General features: G+C 45.2%; 3 protein-coding genes across 3 annotated transcripts; 2 read left to right on the top strand and 1 right to left on the bottom strand.

The window, feature by feature from the left end:
* The first annotated feature begins 714 nt into the window (after positions 1–714).
* On the top strand, positions 715–1,317 carry LOC109764694 (uncharacterized). Its single transcript, XM_020323485.1, has one exon. It carries the CDS (start codon positions 715–717, stop codon positions 1,315–1,317), a length of 603 nt encoding a protein of 200 aa, XP_020179074.1.
* Positions 1,318–2,435: 1,118 nt separating this feature from the next.
* Positions 2,436–5,583, top strand: LOC109764686 (probable peroxygenase 4). Its single transcript, XM_020323477.4, has 6 exons — positions 2,436–2,629; positions 2,740–2,853; positions 3,340–3,425; positions 3,511–3,605; positions 4,751–4,873; positions 5,047–5,583. Exons 1-6 carry the CDS (start codon positions 2,503–2,505, stop codon positions 5,195–5,197), a joined length of 696 nt encoding a protein of 231 aa, XP_020179066.2. The 5' UTR covers positions 2,436–2,502; the 3' UTR covers positions 5,198–5,583.
* A 14,156-nt stretch (positions 5,584–19,739) lies between these two features.
* On the bottom strand, positions 19,740–20,994 carry LOC109764687 (heat stress transcription factor C-1b). Its single transcript, XM_020323478.4, has 2 exons — positions 20,585–20,994; positions 19,740–20,446 (listed from the first exon to the last, which is right to left on the bottom strand). The coding sequence occupies exons 1-2, from the start codon at positions 20,813–20,815 to the stop codon at positions 19,952–19,954; spliced, it is 726 nt and encodes a 241-aa protein (XP_020179067.1). The 5' UTR covers positions 20,816–20,994; the 3' UTR covers positions 19,740–19,951.
* Positions 20,995–21,730: the final 736 nt, after the last annotated feature.

Genomic DNA, 21,730 nt, shown 5'->3' on the forward strand with positions numbered 1-21,730 from the left:
GGCGACGTGGGAGTGGGCGGCGTTGCTGGACGGATGTGGAGGCGCCGGCAACTGGCAAAGTCGCCGGCAAAAATGGGCGGCGGCGTCGGCGACAAAAGAGGCGGGCGAGGGTTGTTGTTGGATGGGGGAGGCCAATGTGCCACCGACCAGCGGGCCCGGGGGAGGAGAAGGCGAGAGTGCGCGCGCCCGTCGCGTGTCCGCGCCGACGCAAATCCGGCTCAAAATGGGCCAGGAATGGGTCGCCCGCGGACGAAAAGCGGACGCGCTTCCGTTTGGGTTGGCTCGTTGGGTCGCCTTTTGTGTCTGCGTCGATCCAAATAGATGGCGATAGACGAAATGGGTCGCCCATTGAAGTTGCTCTTATAGCATCTCCAACAGCCGCGCCAAAAGGCGCACGCGCGCGGTAAACCGAGTCTTTTGGGCGCGCGGGACGTTTCGGCGCGCTCCAGCGGTAGCGGGAAAGTCGCGCGCGGGGGAACGGTTTGCGCGCGCGGGAAAAGGCGGCAGGTCGCGCGCTTTTTTTGGCGCACCGCTTCCGGCGCGCCTATAAAATGTGGCGCTCGCCACGCGCCTATTCCACACGCTTCTCTTCCTCTTCCGCTGCCACGCGCGCCTCCACCGCTTTCTCGGTTGCTTCCGCTGCCACGCGCGCCTCCACCGCTTCCTCGGTTGCTTCCGCTGCCACGCGCGCCACCGCTCCAGCGCCCCGCCACCATGCCGCCGCGCCGCCGAGGAGCGTCGGGCTACCGCGGCGTCCGCCAGCGCCCCAACGGCGGGTTCTACTCGGAGATACGGTCCGGCCAACTCCGGCTCGGCCTCGGCACCTTCGAGACGGCGCACGAGGCCGCCCGCGCGTACGACGCGTCTGCGTGGCGCCTAGGCAGGCCGCGCCAGCAGATGAACTTCCACGACATCCACACGCTGCAGCAGGCGCTGGACATCGCCCCGCCGCCTCGTCTTCGCACGGCACAAGACCATGCGTATCACGCTGAGCGGCAGAACCGCCTCCTCGTCGCCCATGAGGACGAGCGGGTCATGGCGGAGTGGCGCCAGCAACACCCGGAGGACGTCACCTACGAGCAAGCCTACTGGGCAAGGCGCCGCGAGGAGGGGACGCAAAGGCGCCGCGCTGAGCGGTTGGACAGGCGTCGGCGGAAGGCCCTGGCGCTATCCCAGTGCGATGTCGTTGAGAATGGTGGTGAGACGATCTTTGCGTCTGATGATGATCGTTGGGAAGACATGTGGCTCGATACCTTGGATCAGACCAGCGAGGATGGCGACGATGATGATGACGATGACGACGACGACTGGGAGTAGGCTGTAGCTGCACTATCTAGTAGTTTTTATCTATATCCTTGCACTATCTAAATAGTTTTTATCTATCTATACTATGGAACTATGTAAAATATCTATGCATGTATCGTTATTTTCTACCTATGAATTTTATTAAAAAAAAATATATGCACTGTTTAGCGCGCGCTGCATTTTAGCGCGGCCGCTGGAGCTACGCGCGCGCTCAATTTTGACGCATCCGTTGGAGCCACCGCTGCCGGCCGCGTCAAACCAGACGAACGGCGCGCGGCAAATGCCTTTTTTGCGCGCGGTGCGTTGCGTGGCTGTTGGAGATGCTCTTAGCTTTGACATTTCGTCCAGAACCGGAGTATCATGATATGAGGTGTCCGCGGCGCGTCTAAAAATACCATGGTCTTGGACACATGTGGAATTGCGACAAATTTATGTGGGATGCGTGGGCTATCCAACAAAACCCACGTCCAATTCACATCAATCCACGTCTCCTCTAGGAAAATAAAAACTATCCACGTCACCCACACGCGGCCACGCCATGCAGCGACCAACATGGCGACTGGGCGGGGCAACTGGCAGCCGGAGGAGCGCCGGTAGCTCCGCCTCCACGCATCTTCCCACTACGCCGCGGCGGAGAAGGCGTCGCTCCCTCCGAATCCTGCGCGCTCTCGCGCGGATGGAAGAGAGAGTTCCGCCGGTGCCGCCGCTAGCTGCGCCCCCAGGACGAAACACAACGATGGGCTCAGGGTCAAAATGGTTCTTGCGACTTAACAGGCAGTCGATTCAGATTACAATCGGGTTTATGAGCACTGCCAATTGCATTAGCAGCATTCCCGATTTTGGTAAAAAAAAACAGTTCACGTACTGTAGATTCCGAGTTTGCAATGTGGAGCCACTCATGGAAACCAATCTGTAACCTTTAAACAGTCATGACCATTCACACAAAGAATGCGTGCAATCTAGAAGTTTTGTTTGCACCCTCGATTTCTCGAACAGGTCCGAGGCCCACATTCCAAGGTGCAATACAAGTTGGTAGTCTGCATCTGCAGTCCAGCGTCAGACGCTCATGACCATCCACGTTGTAGTGCTCGACAAGCTCTGCTTCGTTTTCTTCCGGAGTGTCTTGGCGCTGGTGTGTTCCACGCTCCGCAAGTTGGCAGGCAGCTCTTCCCGGATCTATTTAAGCAGGGCCATGCGATGCATTTCAGAGCCGTACACTCACGATCATCGTTGCAGGCGACGATGGCCGGTCATCGACAATCGCTGGCAGCGGCTTCTCTGAAGCTCCCAGCTCTTCTGCTTCTGTTGATCTTCAGCTTGAACTGTAAGTCCCCGATGCACCTGCGGGCTGCAGCTAACGAGATTTGTATCGTACAGAGTTATCATGAGAACTTCCAGGAGTTGATGCATGCTGTTACTGTTATCTTTGTAAAGGGGGGCATGCCGTCGCGCACTTCGATCCTGCAAACATGACGGAACTGCAGAAACATGTCTCCTTTTTCGACCGCAACAAGGATGGCTTCATCACTCCTGTGGAAACCATCCAAGGTGACTGTGCTTATTCAACAAATTAGGCAAGCTCTTTAATTTTTTTTTGGCGAGGAAATTAGGCAAGCTTATTACTTCAGTAGAATGTCATGCATATGCACTGCTTTTTCAAATGATGCATCTGAAGCTTCTAATCTTAGATTGAGGTACATGTGAAGAATAATACACCTTTTATTATAGTAGTATTTGATTTACTATGTATGTTCACAACTTCTTTATATTACCGTATTACATTTTTTTAATTAAGTGAAACATTACCCTCTTTTTCTTTTGCCACAATATCAGTCAATATGTTACGTAACTTTGCCAATGTTCAAAAGTGATTAATTGATCTCAAGCAAAATGCCAAAATTACATGCAAGACCATTTTCTGATAGCTTTCGGAGTTGTAACAAATGATAAAGCTTGTCTACAATTTCACATGGAATCCTACGTATAATAATTTATTTTTATTTGTATATATTAAACAAATCTTTGAGGTTGCAGGGTTTGTTGCAATCGGTTGCGAGTATGCATTTGCTACTGCTGCCTCAGCCTCCATTCATGGTGCCCTTGCTCCTCAAACAACCCCGGTAGCCCATCTGTCTTACACATACAGAAACATGTGGGCCTGCAGATAACTAATTCGGATGTGTTATGATGTCTTATTCAATTCAGGCTGGTACACCACTGCCTCACTTGACAATATACGTGGAGAATATCCACAAAGCTATGCATGGAAGTGATTCGGGTGTATACGATCCTAAAGGAAGGTAGTTAAAATCACTTGCTTTACCTGAGTGCATGTCCAGTTTCATATCTAGTAAAATCAGCCACGCATGCTGAAAATTGAAGGAAAAACAGTGGTGGCAGTAACTCGAATTTCTTTGGCTTTTGCTAATCTGTATGGAGTTTAACTTCAAATTTTATAAAAGTTCATCATCTCATAAACCATATGAAATTACATATATTTGCAATATTTATGACCATCTGTCAACCCAAAAATAATGAGATGGACCGCTCGCATTGCTCCTCGCGGGAGGCTAGGCGGAACCCTAGCTGCCGCCACCCCGACCCCTTCCTTCTCCTCACAGCATCGACCTCCTCATTTTATGGGGTGTAAATTATTTTATTCGGAACAACACATTTTTTCTAGAAAATAACAATGGTCAAATTGATGCTTTAGAGACCACATGCATCAATGCCTAAAGCTACTTATATTACAAATCAAAGGAATTATACGGCTATATAGCCATGGAGTCCTTTAGAAACATATATAGACATGCATAGTAGTATAAGTAACGGAAATTGCCTTTGGTGACCGAGCTCACTGGAGGCCTCCAGATTCAAAATTCAAATTTCATCAAAATTCATATCTTTACATTTCAAAAAAATTCTGAGAAAAAGTACAGATATACATGAAGGCATAACACACATGTGTGTAAAATTTCAGGGCAAAACACGTTGAAATGTGGGTTGTGCAAAAAATACAAATCGTGGATGTTTAACACATGATACTATTCATCCTCTCAGGCCATGAATTTGTCTTTTTTGTACAGGTCGCATTTCAACATATTTCATCATGAAATTTCACACACATGTGGGTTACATCCTTAAATACACGTATATTTTTTTCAGAATTTTTTGAAACAAAAAAGTTTGAATTTGAATTTTTGAAAAATAAAGGCCTCCATGGAGCTCGGCCTCCAAAACGCCATTCTCAAGTAACACCTACTGTTGTTTCTTACTTAGATATACATGAGTTGGTTTCGTAAAAAAATATGAGTTGGCTTTTGTCATTTGGTTTTATGATATACTTCCCTTTTTATTATGTTACTCTAGTGATGAAATGCTAATTTTTTTTGTGTGTTTTGAATTTGATTCAAGTTCATACATGTTCTAACATCACAAGCTGCAGGTTTCTTCCCCAAAAGTTTGAGGAATTATTCAAAACATATGCAATACTCCGACCAGATGCGTTGACACTTGCAGAGATGCATGCGATGCTCTTTGCTAAACGAGATCTAGACCCGATATCATGGTAAGTTTTTAGTCTACCAACTGTTTGTGAAAATTGCATTCTCGAAGTAGAATATCACATATAAATTTGGTTATAGTTTCCTTCAGAATAACTAGGAATTCAGTAAAGGGTACAATGATCGCTTAAGACTCTTTGAAGTTGCCTGAGACTACATTTTCTCTTATATTCTGCAGGGCGCCACCCGAGATAGAGTGGGGGCTATTATTCACGCTTGCAAGCGATTGGCTTGGATTTCTTCACAAGGACAGTGTTAGAGGTATATACGATGGAAGCGTGTTTACCAAGTTGGAGAAGAAATGGCACCCTTCTCAAAGTGATATATGATGAACTTGATGTAATGTGGGACCCACATACAAGCGACGGAGAAGGCCCAATTCGTCCACACCAGGAGTCCATGCCACTGCAAGCAACCACCAAATTTGAAATACGTATTGTATCTCTAGTTACCGTATTTAATACCCCCCTCCATCTCAAAATAAGTGTCTTAACTCTAATACTACTTTATATTAAAGTTAGTACAAAGTTGAGACATTTATTTTGGGATGGAGGGAGTATTAGTTTAGAGTAAGGGTTTGGATATGGAAAGGTTCGTCCCGAAGAAGGTTTTCCTACTATCTCCAAATTCAACTAGAGTTTTTTCTTTTCCTCCAAGTTGTAATTTGCTTTATAAGCCCTCCAGAGTCGATCAATACGATCACACAAGTTGAATACTTTTTCCTACCGTGTCTTCTCTCTCATGTGCCCCTTGTTATTATTACGCCCTAGGCGCCTATCCAGCCTCGTCCACCAGTTCACCACAACTACTGTTTGAAATATTTCTTACATGCGATATTGTGATGATAATATTTCTCTATGTATTTACGAGTTATTTTTATTGTCTTTGAACATCATCACTAAGATTCTTGAAGCAATTTTAGTTTCTCATATAAATTAGACAATGATAATATTTCTCTATGTATTTATGAGTTATTTGTATTGTCTTTGAACATCATCACTAACATTCTTGAAGCAATTTTAGTTTCTCATATAAATTAGACAATAATTTCTTTTAGAATAATTTCAAAGGAATTCAGTAAATGGGTGCAATAATCATATAAGGATCTTTGAAGTTGTCCCAGTCTGCATTTTCTCTTATATTTGTAGGGCGCCACCGGGGTAGAGTGGGGGCTAATATTCACACTGGCAAGTGATAGGCTTGAATTTCTACACAAGGACAATGTTATCGGGTATACATGATGGAAGGTCATTTACCAAGAAGGAGAAGAAGAGGAATCCTTCTTGATGTGATATGTGATGAACTTGATGTAATGTGGGAGAGGGGGTGGAACATACCAGTGATGGAATAGGCGCAATCCGACCACACTAGGAATTTAGGTCGCTCTAGGTAACCCACCAATTTGAGATGTGTACTATATCTCTAGTTATCCTAGACAATATTAGTTTGGAGCAAGAGTTTAGATATGGAAAGGTTGAATGTTTTCCTGCTATCTCCAAATTATGTTAGAGTTGTTTTTTAGTCAATGTTGTAATTGGCTTTATAAGCCCTCCCTGTTGATCTATACAATTATGCAAGTTGAGTTTATCTCGCCACCTCATCGTCTCTCTCCTCTATCCCTTGCTGCTATCGTGATACACACAACTATTCAAGATGTGTCGTAAACAGAAGCCACACTCGCGTGTTGACACGACTACTACCACAGCTCTAACCCAACACCCTAGTAACCAAGCTAGTGACCGTTTTGGTACTAGACTTGGTGATCTCACTGTGACTAGGACCATGTTCTATGATTTGAGGTCTCCGTTAATAAATATTCAACATATCTATAATTTTTGTTAAGTTCTTGCTATATCCGGGTCATTTGTATATAATTGTTGTTTTTGTTTTTGTGCATAGGAAAAATTATATATTCCAGGACCAAAAAAGTAAACATATGCTACCTAAAAGAAGCACCATGAGATCAGTTGGGCCAAAATAGACTAGGGAGTGTGAGCCAGGGGCCCACACGGCCCACCCAGCGACGAAGGGTCTGGTCGTGCCATGTCATTGGGTGGGGCCCAGAGGGCTCCCATTGGCAGATCTTTGTCCTGGGGCTTTTATATATATATATTCCCAAACCCTAACTCCGAATATGCATGAATTTTTCATGATGCCACCCTATTTTTTTGATTTGGAACTCCTATGGTGAATAAAAAGGTGACGAGATTCAGATGTCAGCATCCAGAATAAAATCTTATCAAGGAGAGATCCAATCTCGGAAGGGGGCTCTCGCCCTTCGGGGGCAATGAGTGCCATGGACCAGGGGAAAACCTTTTCGCACCTATGAGGAGGGCAAGGAAGAATAAGAGGGAGGAGGCCCTCTCTCCCCCTCTCTTCCAACAACGTCAGAGTGTCCCCATGGAACCATCATGACCGCCATCGTCTCCATCGCGCCCGGCACCATCTCCTCCCTCTGTACGGTGGTCCACACATTCATAAACCTCTGTAATCCCCTCCCCTACATGAAAAATGGTGTTTCATGCTATAAATTATTATCCAATGATTTGTTGTAGTACTATTATTTCTGAGTAGTTTTCTTTTGTCATGTGGTTTATTTGTGATCTACTTTAATTTATATGATCTATATGCTATCATATGTTGCTATCCCTCGATACATGATGTATGAGCGTGTGCGTATGTTAGATCGCACTTTAGGGTTAGCAGTATTTTGAGATGAATATGCAAAGAGGGTCGGAGTGATAGATATTATCGTGCCTGAGTATAGGAGTTGATGTACATGCGATAAAGAGGACCCGTAAACCTTAATGCTATGGTTGGGTTTACCTTCATGGATATTTAATATTTTCATATACTTGCTAATGGTTCCAATCATAAGAACATGTTAGCCACCAATTCAAAGAACTCCAGGTCTCCAACCACTTGACGCTCGGGACACTGCACTTGCTACTTGTTCTATTACTTTTGACCCTGGCACCAACACCTTTTGTCCCCCCTTAGTTGCAAAATGGAGAATTAATGATCCAGGAATTGCTTACTTTAATCGTACTCATGGGAACGAAACCAAAGTACTTGTTGTGAACGAATCTCCATCACGCCACGCTCGTGAGTCCACAGCCTTCTCTTGGTAGCCGATGAGCACAAGTTGCCACTTCTCCCCTTGTCGGAGCTAGGTACCTGGCTGGAAGAGAAGCAGACTCGTCGTGCTAAGATCCACTAATTAGTACGGGTAAGCGTGTATCGCATGACATCCTGGTGGACGTGGACCTACTATGCCATCTTCTTTCTAGTGGCTTCCAGACCATTCGAAAGGTAGTTGAGTGGCGAGAACCACCCCCCTGGCATGCGGTTATAGCATCTATAGTTGGACTTCACACATCTGCCCCCTGAACGTCTGTGGACGCACCATGGCATGTTTGTGGACAGCGCCAGACGACACCTCAAAACTCTTGTCGGACAACCACGCTCCTCATATCTAAACCCTCAAATCTATGCAAATCCATGCACGTCCGACATACACATGAATATCACAAAGAGAGTTGACTAGTTTCATAATTCAAACATAGCTCATAGTTGAAATACATAGTTCATATATAAAATTTATTTGAGGTGCACAATTCAAACATTAATAAACTCCCTGGTTGCCTCATTGGTTTTCACTGTGAGTCCATATATGCTCCACAAGATCATTGAGGAGTTTGCACATGCACCTGTTCATCTTGGAAATATTGGTGCATCTACAAAAAATCACTATCTGCTTTGCATCTTGATCTAGGATGTTGACTTGTTTGCCAGGTTTCTCAAAAATATGGGTTCAGGCTGCCCCTTCGTCCTCGTCCTCGATAATCATATTGTGCAAAATGACACAACATGTCATCACCTGCCATGAAGTCTCTGAATCCAACATCATTGCGATCCACGAACTATTTCCCGGCGAGCTTGGAGCACTTTGAATGCCCTCTCCACATCCTTCCTAGCTGCTTCTTGCATTTGCTGCAAATTGGCTTTGTTTGTTGCCATGGGGATCAGATATGGTCTTCACTAATGCCGCCAATTAAGGATAGATCATAGATACCATCTGCAAGGTAGTACCCCATGTTGTAGTCTTGCTTGTTGAAAGTGTAGTTACATAGCGGCACTTCCCTATTTCAAATTCTCTTGAATACGGGAGACCGCTGGAGTACATTCATGTCACTGCGAGAACTAGGCATGCCAAATCCACAAATCCTTCGATGTCATTGCTTCGAGTATGATGGTGGCCTCTTTGGTGTGGCTTTGGTACATTCCGCGCGAACCTTTGGAATAGTTCTTCCATTGCCAGTGCATGCAATCAATTATACCGAGCATACCAGGAAAGCCTCTTGCCACTCTAATAGCCATTACCTTCCTTTATCCCGCACATTTGGTTCTCTCAAATACTCTTCTCCAAACACCCGCACCAAGGAACGGGCAAATCTCATAGTGGTCTTTAGTCATGTGCTCTTCCCCATACGGACCATCTCACCAACGGCATCGACGGTGGTACCTAGTGCAAGCATCCTCATAGCAACCGTGTGCTTTGCTTTGCAGAGAACGAGGGTTGTCCGTAATAATCCCTGATACGTCTCCATCGTATCTATAATTTTTTATTGTTTCATGCCAATATTATACAACTTTCACATATTTTTGGCAACATTTTATATGATTTATTGGACTAACCTATTGATCCAGTGTCCAGTGCCAATTCCTCTTTGTTGCATGTTTTTTGTATCGTAGAATATCCATATCAAATGAAGTCCAAACGTGATAAAAATTTACGGATAATTATTTTGGAATATTTGTGATTTTTGGGAGGTGCAATCATCGCAAACGGGGGCCCACATCCACCACAAGACACTTGGGCGCGCTAGGCGGTGCTACCTCTTGAGCACTGCGTTGGTTTTCCCTTGAAGAGGAAAGGGTGATGCAGCAAAGTAGCGTAAGTATTTCCCTCGGTTTTTGAGAACCAAGGTATCAATCCAGTAGGAGGCTACGCGCGAGTCCCTCGCACCTACACAAACAAATAAATCCTCGCAACCAACGCGATAAGGGGTTGTCAATCCCTACACGGTCACTTACGAGAGTGAGATCTGATAGATATGATAAGATAATATTTTTGGTATTTTTGTGATAAGATGCAAAGTAAAATAAAAGCAACGGAAATAACTAAGTGTTGGAAGATTAATCTGATGGAAGATAGACCCGGGGGCCATAGGTTTCACTAGTGGCTTCTCTCAAGAGCGTAAGTATTTTACGGTGGGTGAACAAATTACTGTTGAGCAATTGACAGAATTGAGCATAGTTATGAGAATATCTAGGTATGATCATGTATATAGGCATCGCGTCCGAGACAAGTAGACCGACTCCTGCCTGCATCTACTACTATTACTCCAAACATCGACCGCTATCCAGCATGCATCTAGAGTATTAAGTTCATAAGAACAGAGTAACGCCTTAAGCAAGATGACATGATGTAGAGGGATAAATTCATGCAATATGATAAAAAACCCATCTTGTTATCCTTGATGGCAACAATACAATACGTGCCTTGCTGCCCCTACTGTCACTGGGAAAGGACACCACAAGATTGAACCCAAAGCTAAGAACTTCTCCCATTGCAAGAAAGATCAATCTAGTAGGCCAAACCAAACTGATAATTCGAAGAGACTTGCAAAGATAACCAATCATACATAAAAGAATTCAGAAGATTCAAATATTGTTCATAGATAAACTTGATCATAAACCCACAATTCATCGGTCTCAACAAACACACCGCAAAAGAAGATTACATCGAATAGATATCCACGAGACAGGGGGAGAACATTGTATTGAGATCCAAAAAGAGAGAAGAAGCCATCTAGCTAATAACTATGGACCCGAAGGTCTGAGGTAAACTACTCACACTTCATCGGAGAGGCTATGGTGTTGATGTAGAAGCCCTCCGTGATCGATGCCCCTTCCGGGGGAGCTCCGAAATAGGCCCCAAGATGGGATCTCGTGGGTACAGAAGGTTGCGGCAGTGGAATTAGGTTTTTGGCTCCATATCTGATCGTTTGGGGGTAGATAGGTATATATAGGAGGAAGAAGTACGTCGGTGGAGCAACAGGGGGCCCACGAGGGTGGAGGGCGCGCCTGGGGGGGTAGGCGTGCCCCCTACCTCGTGGCCTCCTGTTTGATGTCTTGACGTACGGTCCAAGTCCTCTGGATCACGTTCGTTCCAAAAATCACGCTTCTGAAGGTTTCATTCCGTTTGGACTCCATTTGATATTCCTTTTCTGCGAAACTCTGAAATAGGCAAAAAACAGCAATTCTGAGCTGGGCCTCCGGTTAATAGGTTAGTCCCAAAAATAATATAAAAGTGAATAATAAAGCCCAATAATGTCCAAAACAGAAGATAATATAGCATGGAGCAATAAAAAATTATAGATATGTTGAAGAAGTATCAAGCATCCCCAAGCTTAATTCCTGCTCGTCCTCGAGTAGGTAAATGATAAAAACAGAATTTTTGATGTGGAATGCTATTTGGCATAATTTCAATGTAATTCTTCTTAATTGTGGTATGAATATTCATATCCGAAAGATTCAAGATAAAAGTTCAATATTGACATAAAAATAAAAATACTTCAAGCATACTAACTAAGCAATTATGTCTTCTCAAAATAACATGGCCAAAGAAAGTTATCCCTAACAAATCATATAGTCTGGCTATGCTCTATCTTCACCACACAAAATATTTAAATCATGCACAACCCCGATGACAAGCCAAGCAATTGTTTCATACTTTTGATGTTCTCAAATTTTTTCAATCTTCAAGCAATACTTGAGCGTGAGCCATGGACATAGCACTATATGTGGAATAGAATGGTGGTTGTGGAGAAGACAAAAAGGAGAAGATAGTCTCACATCAACTAGGCGTATCAATGGGCTATGGAGATGCCCATCAATAGATATCAATGTGAGTGAGTAGGGATTGCCATGCAACGGATGACTAGAGCTATAAGTATATGAAAGCTCAACAAAAGAAACTAAGTGGGTGTGCATCCAACTCGCTTGCTCATGAAGACCTAGGGCATTTTGAGGAAGCCCATCATTGGAATATGCAAGCCAAGTTCTATAATGAAAATTTCCCACTAGTAAATAAAAGTGATATCATAGGATACTCTCTGTCTTGAAGATCATGGTGCTACTTTGAAGCACAAGTGTGGTAAAAGGATAGTAACATTGTCCCTTCTCTCTTTTTCTCTCATTTTTTTTATTTGGGCCTTTTCTCTCTTTTTTTATGGCCTCTTTTTTTAGTCCGGAGTCTCATCCCGACTTGTGGGGGAATCATAGTCTCCATCATCCTTTCCTCACTTGGGACAATGCTCTAAAAATGATGATCATCACACTATTATTTTCTTACAACTCAACAATTACAGCTCAATACTTGGAATAAAATATGACTCTATGTGAATGCCTCCGGTGTACCGGGATATGCAATGAATCAAGAGTGATATGTATGAAAGAATTATGAATGGTGGCTTTGCCACAAATACAATGTCAACTACATGATCATGCAAAGCAATATGACAATGATGGAGCGTGTCATAGTAAACGGAACGGTGGTAAGTTGCATGGCAATATATCTCGGAATGGCTATGGAAATGCCATGATAGGTAGGTATGGTGGCTGTTTTGAGGAAGGTATATGGTGGGTGTATGATACCGGCGAAAAGTGCGTGGTATTAGAGAGGCTAGCAATGGTGGAAGAAAGAAGAGTGCGTATAATCCATGGACTCAACATTAGTCATAAAGAACTCATATACTTATTGCAAAAATCTACAAGTTATCAAAGCAAAGTATTACGCGCATGCTCCTAGGGGGATAGATTGGTAGGAAAAGACCATCGATATTCCCCGACCGCCACTCATAAGGAAGACAATCAATAAATAAATCATGCTCTGACTTCATCACATAACGGTTCACCATACGTGCATGCTACGGGAATCACAAACTTTAACACAAGTATTTCTCAAATTCAAAACTACTCAACTAGCATGAGTCTAATATCACCATCTTCATATCTCAAAACAATTATCAAGCATCAAACTTCTCATAGTATTCAACACACTCATAAGAAGGTTTTTACTATTCTTGAATACCTAGCATATTAGGATTATTTAAGCAAATTACCATGCTATTTAAGACTCTCAAAATAATCTAAGTGAAGCATAAGAGATCAATAGTTTCTATAAAATAAATCCACCACCGTGCTCTAAAGGATATAAGTGAAGTACTAGAGCAAAAACTATATAACTCAAAAGATATAAGTGAAGCACATAGAGTATTCTAATAATTTCCGAATCATGTTTGTCTCTCTCAAAAAGGTGTGTACAGCAAGGATGATTGTGGTAAACTAAAAAGCAAAGACTCAAATCATACAAGACGCTGCAAGCAAAACACATATCATGTGGTGAATAAAAATATAGCTCCAAGTAAAGTTACCGATGGAAGTAGACGAAAGAGGGGATGCCTTCCGGGGCATCCCCAAGATTTGCTTTTAGGTGTCCTTAGATTATCTTGGGGGTGCCATGGGCATCCCCAAGCTTAGGCTCTTGCCACTCCTTGTTCCATAATCCATCAAATCTTTCACCCAAAACTTGAAAACTTCACAACACAAAACTCACCAGAAAATCTCGTGAGCTCCGTTAGCGAAAGAAAACAAAAGACCACTTCAAGGTACTGTAATGAATTCATTATTTATTTATATTGGTGTTAAACCTACTGTATTCCAACTTCTCTATGGTTTATAAACTCTTTTACTAGCCATAGATTCATCAAAATAAGCAAACAACACACGAAAAACAGAATCTGTCAAAAACATAACAGTCTGTAGTAATATGTAAATAACGCAAACTTCTGGAACTCCAAAAAATCAGCCAAAATAGGATGACCTAGACAATTTGTTTATTGGCAGCAGCAATTGGAATCAATATTTTATCACGTTCTGGTAATTTTTAACAATTATTTTCGTGAACAGAAAGTTTCTGGAATTTTCTGCAAGATCAAATAATTATCATCCAAGAAGATCCTATAGGTTTAATTTGGCACAAACACTAATTGAAACATAAAAAAACATCTAACCAGAGGCTAGATCAAATATTTATTGAATAAAAGCAAGGAAAAATATTGGGTTGTCTCCCAACAAGCGCTTTTCTTTAAAGCCTTTTGGCTAGGCATTGATAATTTTAATGATGCTCACATGAAAGACAGAATTGAAGAACAAAGAGAGCATCATAAAACACGTGACAAACACATCTAAGTCTAACATACTTCCTATGCATAAGCATCTTATAGAAAAACAAATTATCATAGCAAGAAAAAACTAGCATATGCAAGGAAGCGGAAAGGAACAATAGCAATCTCAACATAACGAGAGGTAATTTACTAACATGAAAATTTCTATAACCATATTTTCCTCTCTCATAATAATTACATGTAGGATCATAAGAAAATTCAACAATATAGCTATCACATAACATATTCTCAACACGATCCACATGCATGCGAAGTTGACACTCTTTCAAAATAGTGGGATTATCATTAACTAAAGTCATGATTTCTCCAAGCCCACTTTTATCAAAAATTTCATAAGATTAAATATTATCCAAATATGTGGGATCTAAAGTTGACACTCTTCCAAACCCACTTCAATATTATTGCAAACACTATTATCAATCTTATATTCATCATGAGGCTTAAATAAATTTTCAAGATCATAAGAAGAATCTCCCCAATCATGATTATTGCAACAGGTAGTGGACATAGCAAAACTAGCATCCCCAAGCTTAGGGTTTTGCATATTATTAGCAAGATTTACATCAATAGAATTTATAATAAAATCATTGCAATCATGCTTTTTATTCAAAGATCTATCGTGAATCACTTCATAAAGCACTTCATCACAATTTTCAGATTCATGAATTTCAAGCAAAACCTTATAAAGATAATCTAGTGCATCCAAATCACTAGGAATTGGTTCATCATAATTGGATCTAAAAAGATTGGCAAGCGGATGAGGATCTATAGATAGTAGCTTCTCTGTTTAGGAATAAATACTCAACTATTTCAACCAAACGAGCAAACGAGCCAAGTAAGACATCAAGGCAAACGAAAAGACGAACGGAAAAAGGGCGAATAAAACGACAACGGTGAAGTGGGGGAGAGGAAAACGAGAGGCAAATGGCAAATAATGTAATGCGGGAGATAAGGGGTTGTGATGGGTACTTGGTATGTTGACTTTTGCGTAGACCTCCCTGGCAACGGCGCCAGAAATCCTTCTTGCTACCTCTTGAGCACTGCGTTGGTTTTCCCTTGAAGAGGAAAGGGTGATGCAGCAAAGTAACGTAAGTATTTCCCTCAGTTTTTGAGAACCAAGGTATCAATCCAGTAGGAGGCTACGCGCGAGTCCCTCGCACCTACACAAACAAATAAATCCTCGCAACCAACGTGATAAGGGGTTGTCAATCCCTACACGGTCACTTACGAGAGTGAGATCTGATAGATATGATAAGATAATATTTTTGGTATTTTTGTGATTAAGATGCAAAGTAAAATAAAAGCAACGGAAATAACTAAGTGTTGGAAGATTAATATGATGGAAGATAGACCCAGGGGCCATAGGTTTCATTAGTGGCTTCTCTCAAGAGCATAAGTATTTTACGGTGGGTGAACAAATTACTGTTGAGCAATTGACAGAATTGAGCATAGTTATGAGAATATCTAGGTATGATCATGTATATAGGCATCACGTCCGAGACAAGTAGACCGACTCCTGCCTGCATCTACTACTATTACTCCACACATCGACCGCTATCCAGCATGCATCTAGAGTATTAAGTTCATAATAACAGAGTAACGCCTTAAGCAAGATGACATGATGTAGAGGGATAAATTCATGCAATATGATAAAAACCCCATCTTGTTATCCTCGATGGCAACAATACAATACGTGCCTTGCTGCCCCTACTGTCACTGGGAAAGGACACCGCAAGGTTGAACCCAAAGCTAAGCACTTCTCCCATTGCAAGAAAGATCAATCTAGTAGGCCAAACCAAACTGATAATTCGAAGAGACTTGCAAAGATAACCAATCATACATAAAAGAATTCAGAAGATTCAAATATTGTTCATAGATAAACTTGATCATAAACCCACAATTCATCGGTCTCAACAAACACACCGCAAAAGAAGATTACATCGAATATCTCCACGAGAGAGGGGGAGAACATTGTATTGAGATCCAAAAAGAGAGAAGAAGCCATCTAGCTAATAACTATGGACCCGAAGGTCTGAGGTAAACTACTCACACTTCATCAGAGAGGCTATGGTGTTGATGTAGACGCCCTCCGTGATCGATGCCCCTTCCGGCGGAGCTCCGGAACAGGCCCCAAGATGGGATCTCGTGGGTACAGAAGGTTGCGGCGGTGGAATTAGGTTTTTGGCTCCGTATCTGATCGTTTGGGGGTACGTAGGTATATATAGGAGGAAGAAGTACGTCGGTGGAGCAACAGGGAGCCCACGAGGGTGGAGGGCGCGCCTGGGGGGGGGGGGGGGGGTAGGCGCGCCCCCCTACCTCGTGGCCTCCTGTTTGATGTCTTGACGTAGGGTCCAAGTCCTCTAGATCACGTTCGTTCCAAAAATCACGTTCCTGAAGGTTTCATTCCGTTTGGACTCCGTTTGATATTCCTTTTCTGCGAAACTCTGAAATAGACAAAAAACAACAATTCTGGGCTGGGCCTCCGGTTAATAGGTTAGTCCCAAAAATAATATAAAAGTGAATAATAAAGCCCAATAATGTCCAAAACAGAAGATAATATAGCATGGAGCAATCAAAAATTATAGATACGTTGGAGACGTATCAGGCGGCCTAGGCGCGTGGTGGTGGGTTGTGCCCCCCTCGTAAGTCGGTTGGAGCTCTACTTCGGGCGTAAGGAAGCTTATATCCAAAAAATCGTGCTAAAATCTCAGCGCAATCGGAGTTATGGATCTCCCGTAATATAAGAAACGGTTTTCGGCTAGAAAACAGGAACGCGAAATAAAAAAGAACAAAGAGGGAGATCCAATCTCGGAGGGGCTCCCGCCCCTCCGCCTCCATGGCAACCATGGACCAGAGGGGGAACTCTCCTCCCATCTATGGGGTAGGCCAAGGAAGGAGGAGGGGGGCTCTCTCCCCCTCTCTCCCGGTGGCGCCAGAATGCCGCCGAGGCAATATCGTGTGACGGCGATCTACTCCAACAACTCCGGCATCTTCACCAACAACTCCATCACCTTTCCCCATCTATATTCAACGGTCCACTCTCCCGCAACCTGTTGTACCCTCTACTTGAACATGGTGCTTTATGCTTCATATTATTATCCAATACTATGTTGCCATCCTATGATGTTTGAGTAGATCTATTTTGTCCTACGGGTTAATCGTGATCTTGGTTGGTATGAGTGTATCGTTTATTATGGTGCTGTCCTACGGTGCCCTCCGTCTCGCGCAAACGTGAGGGTCCCCGCTGTAGGGTGTTGCAATATGTTCATGGTTCTCTTATGGGGGGTGGCGTGAGTGACAGAAGCACAGACCCGGGTTTGGGTGTTATGGCGTATGGGAGTAAAGAGGACCTGATACTTAATGCTATGGTTGGGTTTTACCTTAATGATCTTTGGTAGTTGCGGATGCTTGCTAGAGTTCCAACCATAAGTGCATATGATCCAAATAAGGAAAGTATGTTAGTTCATGCCTCTCCCTCATATAAAATTGTAAGAAAGATTACCGGTCAAGTTATCGATTGCCTAGGGACAATTCCGCAAATCTTATCACCACTTTTCCACACTCGCTTTATTAAATTGTACTTTTATTAAAATAGCACCTAACTTTTATTTTCACGTTCTTTATTATCTTGCAAACCTATGCTTCAAAGTACTTCTAGTTTTATTCTTGTTTTAGGTAAAGCAAACGTTAAGTGTGCGTAGAGTTGTATCAGTGGTCGAAAGAACCTGAGGGAATATTCGTTCTACCTTTAGCTCCTCATTGGGTTCGACACTCTTATTTATCAAAAAAGGCTACAAACGATCCCCTATACTTGTGGGTTATCAATCCCTGGTGAGCTTGAAGTACGAATCATGTGCATTCACTCCCCCCACCATGCATAAGAACAAGGGTTTGCACATACATAAGTGTCAACGAAACCATATATCAAGGAATGTTGGTTTGGGATCAAAGTAATCCTGATAGAGCAATCGTGCTCCAACGACCCTATACCGGTTCAAAACTCTTCTCCCTTTGATCTAACCCTTAAAGTTTAGAATGTGCTCTGCCTCCGTATCCATTTCCTCTTAGATGCTCATGATCATCAACATCTAGACATCTACGTCCGGCTCAGATGAATCGAAGAAATCCTTTTGCATCAACTCATCAAGCTATGTGTTTCCATACTCCTCATCCGACAAACCATCTGAATCCATCGTTTTCACACAAAAAAACTACTCAAACAATTTGTCGAACACATGGAGGGCAAGGTGCGGTCCGAGAATATCCAGACATACCATGGCGGCGTTCGGGGCAGCGAGACGGCTGAGGAGGAGGTTCATCGAGATCCTGCCGACATTGAGGGATCAGGACAGCGGCAAAGCTAGGGGAGGGCCTGGGCGAACGAGGAAATTTGTGCAATTTATGGTGTGTCCTGTCTGTTGGGTCCGACGCGATAGAACGCGTCCATGCCTGTTCATATAAGCCTCAGAGCATCTACAGCTGGGTGCCTCAAACCCGCCTCATATGCTCGGGCGGCCGCCCGGTCACTGACCGGTCATGATTTTTCGACCCAAACGGGCTCCTTAAATGGGCCTCAAACGCCCGGGCTGACCGGCACCCTTCATATCCAGCCCAAATATGGGGCGGGTATGGGGGCGCCCAGGTGCGCCCGGGCACACCCGCCACATCAGACCCGACAGCCCAGCCCCACCAAAAATCGCTCCAAAGCCACTAAACCCTTCCTCCTCCTCCCGCTGCCCTCCAACCTTTCCCGCGCCCGGACCCTCACCGTCCTCCACCCTTACTCCCAATCCTCACCATCGGTCCTGATCCACCACCAGAGATGTTGTCCAGCCCGACCCAGACCGCCGCGACGGAGACGCAAGCCGCTTCGTCAGTCGGCGTCCCTTCGTCAGCCGCGACTTGCAAGGCAGAGAACGTCCTCGAAAGTTGCGGCGGCGCCGACAGTGAGAGAGGGAGCGGCGGCGGCGCAGGGAGGTTCGAACATGGTGGAACAGCTTTCTCCCCTGTCGCGCTCGGATCCCCCCTTCTGTCCGAGCGCCAATGCGGATTACGCTGTCCGACCCCATTGGAACAGAGGAGAATTTGAGGCGACTGGGCCATTTTGGAGTGCTTTCCACCCACACAGATGCCGGCGGTTGACGTATGTGACTCGCCGCAGCTCGCTCGGGCGTGAATGAGCACGGGCATGACGCATTCCGCCTGGAGCACGACATATTCCGCTCGGAGCAGGTGCCCGGTCAGTGATCTGAGGCCATCCGTCACGCTCGGACATTGATTTCATCCGTCACGCTCGGACATTGATTTCATTTTGGCATGTCTGGTTTGTTCAAGTATGATTTGCTTTGCTTTGTTTTAAACTTTTGAATTCACACAATTTGTATTGTATAATCGACGTGTATGGATTGAATAGATTTGATAAACGGAATTTAAGGTATGTAGATGTGCGACGCAACATATGAAGGGCCGGCAGGCAGATGTATAGGGGCCGAGATTTCCAGCATGCTCTTAAATATGAGCTGATCATGAGAGGTGAGGAGGTGGGTGAAGGAAAAATGCATCGGCGAACTCGGTATATATGAACCCACTTTAAAAAATACATTTCTAAATGCTAAAACTCGTGGGTGGAGTGACTACTATGGCGGCAATTAGACGGTCAGATAGCAACTATGCCGAGGGGAAGTACACTGTACATACATATAAACATACATAAACACCAAAACATCACACGTGTACACCTATCTATCAACTCTCGGCTCCCAAGGTCTATCAGTAGAACACCTGTCCCAGATTAGATAAGGGGAACGGCACGGCCCTGCTCTGGGCCGCCTGATCCGCAGCGTCAGCTCCGCGTCCGGCGTCGGCCCCGATCCGCCTCCTCTTATCCGGGCTTGAATACTTGCCACCGGCGCCGGCCGCAGCCAGCTCCTCCTTCTTGGCGACCATGGCGCGTAGCACCACGCCCGGGTCGTCCGCGAGCTTGCCGAGGAAGGCCATCATCTGGCCCGGCCGGTTCTCCGCCGCGCGGAGCCTGCGGTCCATGGCCTGCAGCTCCTCCTCCATGCCCCTCCGCTCGTCCCGCAGCCTCTGCACCGCCTGGATCGTTCCCCGCACCTCCTCTTCCTCCTCGCACAGCTCCCTCCCCGCCGCGCCGGCGCCGGCTCTCTTCTTCTTGCGCACGATCAGCGGCAGCAGCTTCGCCTGGCCGCGCAGGAACGACTCGTGCGCGAACTCCCACACGTCCGGGTCAACCTTGCGAAAACCCTGAGACCAAAGCAGCAACGGCGAGCAGGTATGAGCACAACAAACACTCGAGAGCTAGCCGCTGACCGGAGCAGAGTAGGCATACACATATAATGAATCTGTACTAGAGAGCGCGTGCGTGCGTGCGTGGGTACGTACGTAGGTGTTGAGCTGGCGGACGAAGCTGGCGAAGTTGCGGTGCTTGAAGTAGGAGGGGAGGAGGAAGTCGGAGAAGGCGGCGGGGTCGAGGACGAGGAACGTGTTGCTGGCGCCGCCCCAGCACACGACGGCGTCCGTGGCCGGGTCGCTCACCATGTGGAACGTCTTGGCCACGAACGGCGCCACGCCGCCGTCGTCCTGCGGCTGGTGGCCCTTGCACTCGCTTCCCATGGACGAAGAGGCCGCAACCGGATAAGGAAGCCGCTCGCTGTGGGCTTGTTGTTCTCTGTGGGGAGTCACTCCTTCCTATACCAACGTGTGTGTGCGCGCGCGCAGATATTTCGCTTCCGGGCGGTGACGCTTTATACTAGGTGAGAAAGTACATATCTGCCTCACCCCGCGCGTGCCGACCTTGCCGCTTGTCGGCCTCGGGCTCGGGCGTGGAACAGGTGATGGGGTGTTGGGGTTCAAGCCATGGGCGGTAACAAATGGAGGCATCCGATTTGCTCGGTGATGTGTCCCCGCACCGGTAGTGCGAGATTTTGTGAGGATTCGGTGTTTGTCGCATACGGGACACGTGTGGCGCCCCCGTGTAAAGCGTTGTGCTGTCTCCTCCTCGTCATGGCATCTCCGCTCAAAAGCGCTCGGCTTTTTCCTTTTCAGCGTGCAGTGCTACGATATTTACCGGAGATATCTGGCCGGGGAAATGGTGCATGGTTGAGATCAGATCACCGGGACGGATGCTGCTCAAATGCGTTGGGCGTAGCTGTAACAGGTAACTGTACTGAGCTTTCAGCAGAGGTGAAACGTGGGAGCAGCTTGGCAGCATGTTGAAACCTGCAGGGTGGAACAGGCCTAAAATGTACACGCTCTCAACGTTTGGCCTTCCGCTTTGCTGTGGATTTTTTTGCCTCAAACAAGAAGGGGCGCCCAGGTACGGTACTCTTCAAGGCTTCCACGACTGAATGGCCAATACGTTGCTCTTCGTGTCACCTGTCAACCAAATAGGATTACAATAAAGTCACTCAAAGACCACGACGGATTTCCCAGTTGAAGTGTAATTCGTGCCCTTTCGTCCCGAGCCAACTGCCTTGATCCAAAGCGGAACGGAGCCATCAGGGTGGCACCTTGTGGATCACAGCCGCT

The sequence above is a fragment of the Aegilops tauschii genome, chromosome 3 (assembly GCF_002575655.3).
Source record: "Aegilops tauschii subsp. strangulata cultivar AL8/78 chromosome 3, Aet v6.0, whole genome shotgun sequence".
Lineage (NCBI taxonomy): Eukaryota > Viridiplantae > Streptophyta > Magnoliopsida > Poales > Poaceae > Aegilops > Aegilops tauschii.

What these genes read in the sequence shown, in the direction of transcription:
- LOC109764694 (XM_020323485.1), top strand. Translation starts at nt 715, where the DNA reads ATGCCGCCGCGCCGCCGAGGAGCGTCGGGCTACCGCGGCGTCCGCCAG.
- LOC109764686 (XM_020323477.4), top strand. Translation starts at nt 2,503, where the DNA reads ATGCATTTCAGAGCCGTACACTCACGATCATCGTTGCAGGCGACGATG. An exon ending in GTTGATCTTCAGCTTGAACT is followed by an intron (nt 2,630 to 2,739) that starts GTAAGTCCCCGA and finishes ATCTTTGTAAAG; the next exon opens with GGGGGCATGCCGTCGCGCAC. An exon ending in TCCTGTGGAAACCATCCAAG is followed by an intron (nt 2,854 to 3,339) that starts GTGACTGTGCTT and finishes TTGAGGTTGCAG; the next exon opens with GGTTTGTTGCAATCGGTTGC.
- LOC109764687 (XM_020323478.4), bottom strand. Translation starts at nt 20,815, where the DNA reads ATGGGAAGCGAGTGCAAGGGCCACCAGCCGCAGGACGACGGCGGCGTG. An exon ending in TCCGCCAGCTCAACACCTAC is followed by an intron (nt 20,447 to 20,584) that starts GTACGTACCCAC and finishes CTTTGGTCTCAG; the next exon opens with GGTTTTCGCAAGGTTGACCC.